General features: G+C 31.9%; 1 protein-coding gene across 1 annotated transcript; it reads right to left on the reverse strand.

Annotated features, from left to right (window-relative positions):
- Positions 1-414: 414 nt before the first annotated feature.
- LOC140438701 (uncharacterized) lies at positions 415-1,089 on the reverse strand. The gene has a single exon (XM_072528346.1). The coding sequence runs from the start codon at positions 1,087-1,089 to the stop codon at positions 415-417; it is 675 nt and encodes a 224-aa protein (XP_072384447.1).
- Positions 1,090-12,435: the final 11,346 nt, after the last annotated feature.

A 12,435-nucleotide genomic window follows, 5' to 3' on the forward strand; every position in this document is an offset into this window, starting at 1 on the left:
TTTGTGAAGGAGGGTTACAAATGTTTGACGGCCACATTTAAATATTTCTGCGGGTAGGTTGTCTGCTCCGGGTGACTTGTTTCTGGCTAGAGACTGAATTGCTTTGTTTATTTCTTCCAAAGTTGGTAGTTCGGTATCCTCCTGTTCTATTTCTATATCATATCTACCTTCAGCTCTACTTTCTCCATTAAGTAGCGTACTAAAATGTTCCTGCCATCTTTCTAGTACTTCCACTCTCTCGTTTAAAAGAATTCCGTTAAGGGCCTTGACTTGGTTCGCTTGTGGCTTGAAAACTTTTCTTTTTGTGTTAACCTGTTTGTAAAATTTTCTGTATTCGTGTTCTCTATTAAGGTTTTCCATTTCTTCGAACTCTTTATTGATTTGTTGCCGCTTTTTCTGTTTGTGTTTTTGTTTTTACTCTCGTCTCTTTACTCGATATTCTTCAACATTGCTCCTAGTCCTTCTGTTGATCATTTTCAGATACGCGTCGTTTTTCTCTTTCGTTACTCGTTGGCATTCCTCATCAAACCAGTTGTTTCGCTGTCCCTTGGGTACTTCACCCAGCACTTCCTCTGCGGTATCTTTGAGCGTGGTTTTCATAAACTCTAAATTTGTGTTAAGTTCAGTGGAGTATACCTCACTTCTGGAATGTTCTGATATTTTACGATCTAAGCATATTTGGAAGTTTCTTTCGACTTCAGTACACTTTAATTTATCAACATTATATTTGATTATTTTTGGTTTAGTTTTATCGTTCCTGGCGTTTGATATACGTGCTCTGATACGTCCAGCTATGAGATAGTGATCGGAGTCAATATTTGCACCTCTATAATTTCTGCAGTCTAGTATATCTGATCCATGTCTTAAATCAATCAGTACGTGATCTATCTGATTTTGGGTCTGATGATTTGGCGATGTCCACGTCACTTTATGTATACGTTTATGTTGAAAGTATGTACTACTGATCGTCATGTTCAGAGATGCTGCGAGATTTACAAGTCTCGTCCCATTATCATTACATTCTTTGTGTATGCTGTAAGGTCCTATGGTTGGTCTGTACATCTCCTCTTGTCCTACCTTGGCATTCATGTCTCCGATAATCAACTTAGCGTCATTATTTGGACACTGTCTATTTTCAAATTCACACTGTCCATCACCAAATTTCAAATAGATCGATTAAATAGTTTATAAGTTATTCAATTTGTTTATCCCCAAAAGCAATTATTTAAACGACTGTACTTTCCCAGACAATCTCACTAGAGGTATTCTGTATATCGAAATCTATTTTATAAGGGTTAGTTGTTTTTAAGGTATATTAAAAAAACTGTAACATTTTATTAAATTTATTATTAAAAAACAGTTTGAAAAAGAGCTGACTTTTAGCTTATAAACATTTATAATAACTTTCACATTTTTTTGTCACACGCTTGTAAGTAGGCTTAATGGTAAAAGCTGGTTAAAAAATATACTTGAAAATTGAACAAATTATAAACGAAGATCTATAGTTTATGAACCATTTTATAGAAGGTGTATACCGAGAAGGGGTAAAAAGTTATTACTCGTTAAAGTGATGCTACTCGTAACATACCTTTCAATTTTCAGCTATTAACATTAATAAACAATGGAAATATAATTTTAAGAATAAAATACTATCCTGGTTTCTATTGGTAATAGAAGGTTCTTTTTTTTTTGGAAAGTGTGTTTTTTCACCAGCTTTTCATTGAATCTGCATATAAGCGTGTGATATAAAAATATCAGTTATTATAAATGTTTATTAGCTAAAAAGTCATCCCTTTTTCAAACTATTTTTTAATAACAACTTTAATAAAATGTTTTTTTAATATATCATAAAACTGAAGCCTCAAAGAATCGATTGCAATTTACAAAATACTTAGATTCACTGTTTGGGCAAGTACAGTTATTTAAATAATCACTCTCCGGGATAAACAAATTAAATACCCTATTTGGTCGATGTGGTTGATATTAAGCACACTTTTAGTGACTCATTAATTGTCATAATTTCAAGTAGCTATATTATATGTCCTTATGCAAAAAACAAAGTTATTAACATTTATAAATGACCTACTGCAAAAATAATAGTTTTTTGCAATGATCTCGGTCAACTGTTTATGTATTTTAATTTGGATATTCTCAAAATTACAGAACGTTTTATGAAAGAACGTATAAGAAACGGTTTGCAGGCAAATAATGTTTTTTTTTCAGTTTTTAAGTTTGTTAAAAAAAACAAAGCAAAATCAGATGTACGTCTTCACGGATCTCTGATCAACTATCCTTCATATAGCTTTCAGAACCTTCAAATATCTATATAAGATTTTTACGTGAAATCAGTGATTTTTCGTAGTTTTTTACATTAGACAGGTCTATCCCTGTCAAGAAAAAAGGCTGAAAAGTTCTTATGCAGGTAAAACCACAAAGTAAAAATCCGAAGATTTTTTTAGATTTTTCTTTAATCTGTGCCTTCTATAAATTGCAAAGCAAAACAGACGATGAGAAAGATGTAAAGAAGGACATGGGGTATCTGAAAATTACATTCCACAACATATCTCCTTATCTATGCAAGAATATTTGATGAAGTGGTTTCTTGTCCTCATAAAGTGTAAATAGAAATAAAAGAAAAGACAGTTAAGATTTGATTTCACGTATAGTAGAGTTTTTGTGCAAGCAAATACGTATACGTAACGTATCTTTTTGACATATTAGCATGCGCATTAATGGTTGAACTAACGTATCTAGATACGTATTACCTAACGTGACGGGCTGGTACGTTACGTTCATACGCATCCCTATCGGGCCAAAGGTAACCGAAGATTACCAAAATTACCAAAATTTCAACATCCACATTTCATAAGCACACGTGGTACGTGTATTTTTACATTTGTGGTTAAGTATATTTGTTTTGATTTTTATAAATAATGGAAAGCAGTAGAAAACGAATTCACTTCAGCAATGAAGATGATTTGTTCTTGTTGAAGGAAGTCGTAGGCAAGAACCCTTGCAACCATCCAGAAAGGTAGAATTTAATTCAAAAGCGAAAAATATTTTCAATGGTATCAAAAAAATTAAAGACACACACTACTTACAAGTAACACACTTGTAAGTAGACTCAATGAAAAGCTGGTAAAAAACACACATTTCAGAAGAAACAGATCCTTCTGTGACCAATAGGAAACAAGATAGGATTTTTTCGTAAAACCATATTCTTATTGTTTATTAATATTAAGAGCTGAAATTTGAACAGATTGTAAATGATGATATCTAAGTTTTATGATCCAACCTATAGAGGGCCTATTTACTGAAGAAGTAACACGTTATAATCTGTTAAAGTGATGGTACTCCTAAAATACCGCCATGGAGAAATGGAGGGGAGAACTGTCCGCTGCAATATCTCGGCTTGTTTATTGTAATCGATAGTAGAAAGTTCTTTTTTTTCGAAAAAAGTGTTTTTTCACGAGCTTTTCATTGAGCCTACTTACTGTGTGACAAAAAATTTATTATAAATGTTTAGACGCTAAAAAGTCAGCCCATTTTTAAGCTATTTTTAGTAACAAATTTAATAAAATGTCAAAGTTTTTTAATACGCCTTAAAAATAAAGCCTCAAAGAACCGATTGCGATTTACAAAATACCTCTCGGGTAACTAATTGGGCAAGTATAGTTGTTTAAATAATAGCTCTCCGGGATAAACAAATTGAATAACTTATAAACTATTTGGGCGATCTGTTTGAAATTTGGCACACTTTATTAACTTATTACATGTCATTATGCAAAAAACTTCTTACTTACTTAATCAGTAGACCCATTTGCACCTTTCGGTGTTGGGCCGTTTACAATACAATTCATTAAATTACAATATTTGACAGTCTTCTGAGGTGTCCTAGCTCTTAACGAACTTTCTCCATTCCTTCCTATTGGATGCCATCTGTGTTGCTTCCTGCCAAGTCTTACCCTTACTCTGCAGTATCTGCGAGATGTCACTGTTCCATTCTTTAATGGGTCTTCCTCTTCTGTTCTTCCCTATTGGTTTGGCGTCCCACACTCTTTTTACTTGTCTATTATTGTCCATCCGGGTTAGATGTCCGAACCATGCCAATTTTTTCTCTTTGATTGACTCGAGTATCGGTTTGATTTTGAGTCTTTCTCTTATTTCTTCATTTCTGATTCTATCAGTTCTTTTAACTCCTATCGTTCTTCTGAGGTATTTCATCTCTGCTGCCTGAATTCTGCTCTGATGTCTTTTGTTTAATATCCAATTTTCTGCTCCATATGTCACTGTAGGTCTATATGCAAAAAACAAAGTTTTAAACATTTATAAATTACTAAGATTAGAGTTCTTTACAATTATCTTGGCTAATTATTTATGAATTTTAATTTGGAACAACGAACAACTTTTATTTGAATAATTTTTCTCTAGAATTTATACGAAATGTTTTATAAGCAAAACATTATTTATTCACCTTTTAAGATTGTTTAAAAAACAAAGCAAAATCATTTTCATCAGCTACTCCTCATATACCTTCTAAAACCTACAAATATCTGCTTTTTTCAGCTTTTTTTCTTCCTTGACTCTTTGACTGGGGTAGAGGTGTGGGTTCGAATCCAACGGGGAATGGAAAGTTTTCTATTAAAAAAAATTTTCATCATAATAATCGACTTTTGGTCAAGACAATTAAGCCAACTTTACTTAGTGACAATGTATTTACACAACATACACGCACACACATAAATACCCTACTATAAGAATATTATTCTCATTTATTATTTTTATGTCTCTATTAGGGAACGTTAAAACGTAAAAAATCTTAGTAAATTTCCAACAATCTCGGCCCAAACATTAACTTTTTGTGGTACTTGTAGGCCAGTAAATCAACGTGAAATACGGCGATACCGTGTAATTTTCCGTGTCACTACCGAATTGCATGGAAATTTGGATTTAGGTTCTACTTACCCTCCACTTCACTTTTGAACTTGCGCCGTTGGTTGCTTTTTATTTTTTAGGGGCGAAAACTATCTCTATTAAATAAAATCGAGTAATTATAAATTAAAGCGGGCTGATTCTAATTGATTCTAATCATCTTTTAATGAAGTAAATGTATGTCAGTTAACATTAAACAACATAATTTAAGATTTTATCACAATTTAATCCTTTTAGCTCCGGTCAAAAAATTAAAAATGATTTTTAGGGGTGAAAACGACCCCTATTAGAAAAAAAATATAATTGCAAATTCAAGCAATTTGGAATTATTTAATTATACAGTGACATTCACTTTAGATTTCTTTACTGTTTTAATGTTTTACCATATAATTTCCAACTTTATAAAATCACCCCTTTGGAAAAAAATCGAATAATTGTAGTATTTTTTTTATTGAAGCTATAAATACAATAATTTTTGTAATCAACACGTTATGAATATATTTTATTTCAACTTAAAAAAAAATGGGTGTGGCAGTCCAGTGGGACTGCCAGTAGAAGTTATACTTCTATACACGCGTTCGCCGTTAAAAATTTATATAGGAGTCAATCTGCACAATCATTACATATATAATGCTATAGGTAAGAGAGAGCAGAAAGGGAAAAAGAATTAGTTATATAGGTATATGGTGCATCGTTTGCTGTATATAAACACTTGACCTGTAATAGGAGTATAGTAAATGAAGGATTGTATCAATATTTTAATGAAAATATATATTTTTATTTTTATATATGTATAAAAGGAGTTGAATGCAAAAAAAAATTTACACATACTCTGCAGTAAAATTCATTGTTTATTTTGTTACTAATATAAAAATTACAATACAATAAATACACTGCAACATAATTCAATATAATAATACAATATAAATTAAAATGTAATATTCATAAGAATTTAAAACTTCCAATATACATAACTTACTTTACGAAGATAAAAATAAAAAACCAACAACTCGGATTATGTTGTAATTTTTCATTTTATTTTAAAATTTATGTTTTTTGCGTATATTACATATATTTAATAAGATTAACGTGAGGTTTTTAAATATTTCAAAAATAAAAAAGAAAATTCATAATTGGGATTCGAACTCACAACCACCAGCGTATGAACCAAACACGTAAAGGATTTGCCAATTAGACATGACACTAACGGATTTCAAAATTGACAGTTCTCGGTAAAACAGTGATTATTTGAAATACAAAAGCCTAAAGTAATTATAAACGTTTAATTTTTAATAATACAAAACATATCACATAAATAATAATATTAATAAATATTATATTATATTATATACGTATATATAATATATATAATATTAAATATATATACAAAAGGAACATTTTTATTCTCGAGAGAGGAAGAGAGAGAAAATATATCTTCTGTCTCTCTCTTACTCATTATCTTACATATGTAATGGTTTCACAGATTCACTCTCATGCAAATTTCCAACGCCGACCGTGCGTATAGAAGTATAACTTCAAAACAACCCTTATTGGCTTAAGGAAAGGATGGGTGAACGTATGTCTGTGCCTTCTTAGCACATTATGTGTATTTTACAATGCTCCAGTATACGCGTTCTGGTACCTCCTAAAAATGTAATTGGTTTTTTTACTTATAACTCGGTTAGCTTTAAAGCCATGAAGTACTTAAAAAACCATTTTGTAGGTTTTTTAGGGGCAATAAGATCATTTAAATTAATTTTTTTAAACCCTTATTTTTAAAAAGATTGTAGTTGAAAGGGCTTAAACGAGTCACTAATCACGGGCGTATGCAAACTTTAAACAGCCATATCTTAAACAATTTTTGTTTTACAGAAAAACAAAAACAACAACAGGGAAAACAAAAACCTATATTTTTTACTCTTTAAAATTTTTCGTACCCCCGTAAGCAACGCACAGTTGCAGCTTCGCCTGACCTCTGCGAAAAGTTAGCTTGGGCTACCCCTTAGAGAACGGAAGGAGCGAAAGAAGCTAGTCCTCTCCCAAGTAGTTGCAACTCTCAATGTCAGAAGCATAACAAGTAACGGAAGAGAACTCGCCGATTTTATGCAGAGGAGAAGGATTGGTGTTCTTTGTGTGCTGGAAACTCGTTGGAAAGGTAATAAGTCGAGAGATCTTAGAGATGGATGTAAGTTACTATATAATAGTTCGAACAGTCACGGCAGAAGTGGAGTAGGTATTATTTTGAACAACGAATGGAAGGAACATATTGTAAGGGTAAGCAGAAAAAGTGATAGAATAATAAGTGTCCAATTGAATACAGGTAATACCGACGTGAACTTCATAATATGTGCCTACGCCCCACAGGTAAGTTGTGAAGAACAGGAAAAGAAAGAATTTTGGAGGGCCCTTGATTTCGAGATGCTCGAGATTCCTGTAGACGAAAAGTGTTTTATTGGATGATTTTAATGGACATATTGGTACAGAAAGAGCGGAAATAGAAAGAGTTCATGTAGGTTTGGGGAGTTGAATAAGAAATGATGAAGGAAATACTGTGATTGACTTTGCAGTGGCATGGGATTTGGCTGTTATTAATATGTACTTTATGAAGATTAAAGACCAGTATATTACCTATAGTAGCGGGGAAAGGACAAGTCATGTAGATTTTGTGCTGTGTGGAAGAAGTCGGCTAAAAGAGATTACGAACTGTAAAGTGATAAAGGGTGAGTGTGTAGCTAGTTAACACCGACCGGTGATAGTGGATACGGAGATAAAGGTGTGGTGGAAAGGAAAGAAAGTAGGACACCAGAAAGTTAAGTGGTGGAAGTTAAAGGATAAGGATTTGGCAATAGTCTTTAAGAGTAGAGTGCTGGGAGAGCTTGAGGAAAAAGATATGGTAAATGGTGGGAAGCCAACAGTAAAGTTGTGGTGCGAGTGGTAGAGGAAGTGTTAGGAAAAACAATGATAAAAAGCCTCCTAGAGAAAAAGAAACTTGGTGGTGGAACGAAGAGGTGCAACAGAAGGTTAGAGAGAAGAAGGAGGCTAGAAAGAGGCGAGGTGACTACAGTCTCAAAAAAGATTCAAGAACAAAGACTGCAATGGTTTGGTCATGTCAGACGTAGAGATGAAAACTATGTGGGACGAAGGATAGAGCTGTTAGAAGTTGATTGAAGAAGAGGTAGAGAAAAACCGAGGAGAATGATGTTTATATTGTCAATAACCTTTAGTATTTTTATTAATTTAGGTGTTAATGAATAATAATTAACATTGATGTATTATTGGTACACACCTATTTTGTGATGGAAAAATCAACCTAGGAAAAGATTTGCCAAGTTTACAAAACACTAAATTGGGTGGGATAGTAAACGAAGCTGTTCCCCATGAGACAACTCATGTATTGTGTCATTTCAATAGAACCATCGCCTAAGATGAGTAGTTAAAACACTTTTGGGAAATTGATTCAAACAATATTCCATACCACCATCAAAAGATGATATTCACTGTGAGCAAATATTTTAAACCACTATCAGTAGATCAGAAAATGGACACTTTATTGTTCAGCTTCCATTTAAGTTTTCACTTGATTTATTAGGAGATCCTTAGATACAGTAATAAGCAGTTTTTTGTTGCTAGCTTTAAAGAAGACTTTCGAAAAATAAAAAACTTAAAGATTTGTATAAACAATTCATTAAGAAATATCAAGAACTGGGACATATGGCTAAAGTTAAACCCACTGTTAGATCACATTCTTCTGGAAAATTCTATTTTTTATACCACCATGGAGGCCTAAAAGAAACCAGTCTCACCACAACAAAACTAAGAGTACTTCTAGATGGTTCATGTCTCAGTACATCTGGATGGTCCCTCAATGACCTATAGTATACAGGGCCAAAAATCCAAAATTATATTTTTGATATACTCATTAGATTTCGACAGTACACATGTGGTGTTTGCAGACGTGTCAAAAATGTACCGATAGTAATTGTACATGAGGAGAATAGACCATTGCAACAAATTGTCTGGAGAAACATTTTTTTAATAAGCATTTTGTAAATAGTTGTAAATATAATTCTATTTATTTATACATTAATAATTTAATGTAAAATAGAAATTGATGGCATCACTAGTGAACAAGTAATGAAACTAAAATACCTGGAAATTACACTGTCTAGCTATGGAGACCTGGACAAAGAAGTAAGAGATCTAGTACAAAAATCGAATAGACTGTCAGGATGCCTTATTAACACTATATGGCGAAACAAACATATTAACACTGAGATGAAGTCAAGAATTTATAAAGCTAGTGTAAGACCAATAATGATACATATATGCCTCAGAAACAAGACCCGACAGCCACAACGCAAAGACAACTGGAAACTGCAGAGATGAGAATACTAAGAAGAATTACAGAAAATACGTTAAGAAATCTAAAGAGATGTGAAAACATAAGAAGAAAATGTAGCGTACAGTGTATAAATGAATGGACACAAAGTGGAAAAAAAGAATGGAATAACCGCATCAGCAGAATGGAGGAGACCCGTGTCTTCAAAATAGCAAGAGATAAGTCATCAATCGTCAGAAAAAGTATCGGAAAACCACGCAAAAGATGGAGTGACAACCTTCCATAGAGGTATTAATCCGCCAATAAACAAGCAGAATTGCTTATAACGAGGAAGAAGAAGAAGAAGATAAATAATTTACAGTCCACAACAGTTTAATTTTGCCTACTATAAGCTAATCCAACATATTTGACTAAGAGGATAGTTATCTTCTAGAAGCTCAGGAGACTGACACCAACAGAAGCCCTGAAGAAGGCATCAAAGAGGATGTCGAAAGCTGTGTGCAGTGAAAATCGACACAATTAATCTTAGTTCTTCTTCTTCTTCTTTAAGTTCCGCTCCTATCGGAGATTGGAAATCATTCTGGCAATTATAATTTTGTTGGTTACGCGCCTGAATAGTTCAATTGAACTGCATCCAAACCATTCACGGAGATTGCGTAGCCACGAGATTTTACGTCTTCTTACGCTTCTTCTGCCTTTGATTTTACCCTGCATTATATTCCTTAGTAGTTCGTATTTTTCACCTCTCATGATGTGCCCCAAGTTCTCCAATTTCCTGATTTTTATGGAATTTAAAACTTCTGGAATTTAAAATTCAGTTTTAAAATACATGGTGTGCCAAACCTTTGACTTTTTTATTACGGCTAAACTACGGAACATAAAAAAATGTTTATAACGAAACTAGTGTATATTAAGCATGTCTATAATTTAAAATTATATTCGATTATACAGGGTCAGTCGGAACAACGGCATGAACCAAAGTTGTGTTTTTTAAATGGAACACCCTGTATAATAAAGCATTTTTGAATATATTTTCTACAAATCTGAAGAGTTTGTATAAGGTTTGATAGTCTATAGGTCTAAAGTTGACAATTCTCGAAATATTTACACTTATTGAGAAAAATTACTAATATTTAAAGGGATGTTGATTAGGTTTTCAAGGTAATAAAAATGTAAATGACATGTCAAAATTTTGCTAACGTAGTGTTATTTTTAAATTAATTAATATCTTTGATATCTATGAATACAATGTACAGTGTGATCACAATTTTCAAATACAAAGGTTTTCCATTTTTTTAAATATTGCATATTAGTACGTATTGCATTTTTGATGAAATATTACAGCCTTTCTTTGGGTATAAGGTTGTACATGCGTTGCCCTTTTTTTCAATAACAATGTAAATATTTTGAAAATTAATAACTTTAGAAGTATGAAACCTTATCAAAAATCTTTATTTAAAATATATTCAAAATTGATTTTTCTTAAATACTCCATAATTTAGCCATATATATGCTGTGTGATACGTTGTTTTAGCCACTGCGATGTATGGCCAATGTAGCTTTTTTCACATCCTAGACACGGGATTTCATATACCACATTACTCCTATATAAGGTTGGTACTGGGTCTTTAATTTTAGAAAAAAGTTGTTTGCTATTTATGGTATTGTATTTAGCTATATTAATATTGGAAACATCTTTAAATATGGATATGACAGACTGAGATAGACCGTTAATAAAGGGAAGTTTTTATATTTGATTGACTCATTGTTAGAGTCAAGGACAGGACTATCATAGAAATTACTGCTGTAAATGAGTTTTTTAAAATATGTTTAAGATAGCCGTTTCGAAAAATTTTGTATAATATGTCCAGATTTTTTGTAACAAATTATCATCAACAATGGACATTACCCTGTTTTTCATACCCAATAATGTATTATATTTTTGACAAGTGGTGTGGTTTAAAAAGTAATTCATATACCTGCCCGATACTGTTGGCTTTTGGTACCAATCCAATGCCAGAATATTGTCATTTGTTCTTATTACCTTTGTGTCTAAAAATGGTATACTAAGATCTGTCTCGGTTTCAATTGTGAACTGATGATGTTCATTAAATGAATTAAAAATGTTTAATGTGGTATTGATGTGATAAGATGGAACTGCACATATGATGTCATCGACATATTTATATATAAATGGTAATTCGAAAGGTCATTGTGTGATCACATTGTCTAAGAGATGATCAGTTACAATAGTAGCAAGAATGGGACTAAGCGGGGAACCCATAGGTGTTCCAAAAATTTGGGAGTAAAATTTTTCATTGAAACTGAAATAAGTGTTATTAAAAATGAACCTGAGAATTAGTAAAAAATTACCTTTAGATAATGTCGTGTAGTCTTTTATAGGGTTCCAATTTGATTCTATAATGTCCGTGACCATATGTAGTGGAATGTTTGTAAATAAAGAAACCACATCCAAAGAAATCAAAACATAATCTTTTGGTAACTGCATTCCCCTAACAGTATTGACAAAGGTAAATATGTCCTTAGAATTATAATTATTGCGATATTTAAAGGCATCATTTAATATATCAGCAAGAAACTTTGAAATGTTGTACGTAGTGGACTTTAAAGAACTTACAATAGGCCTGAGAGGAACGTCCAATTTATGGATTTTAGGCAAACAATAAAGTTTAGGAGAACATGAGTCATAGATTGTTAACTTTTTGCAACTTGTTCAGTAAGTTGATGTTGGTTTTTTAATGTTTTTTATATATATTTTTATATATATATATATATATATATATATATATATATATATATACATATATATATATATATATATATATATATATAAGTATATATATATATATATATATATATATATATATGCGGGAAAACAAGTTAAAAGATTGTTGAGAAGTTACTTAATTTATATATTATATACCTACATATTCTCATCAATACACACTCATCAGAGCCTTGTCCGTTGTCCAGAAGGTTGTCTCAATGATGAAATATCACAGATTTTTAAAATGTGTGAGGTCACAACATTACGTCCGAAATGTTTTATTTTACTTTAACTTACAATTTATTCTAAGAACAAATGTATTATATAAATATGTATAGCTATGATAATATCAGAACAATTCACGAGTGTAATAATA

Source organism: Diabrotica undecimpunctata, chromosome 4 (genome assembly GCF_040954645.1).
Source record: "Diabrotica undecimpunctata isolate CICGRU chromosome 4, icDiaUnde3, whole genome shotgun sequence".
NCBI classification, from domain to species: Eukaryota; Metazoa; Arthropoda; class Insecta; order Coleoptera; family Chrysomelidae; genus Diabrotica; species Diabrotica undecimpunctata.

Bases quoted from the DNA above. Each gene is read 5' to 3' on its own strand.
- LOC140438701 (XM_072528346.1), bottom strand. From the start codon at position 1,089: ATGAATGCCAAGGTAGGACAAGAGGAGATGTACAGACCAACCATAGGA.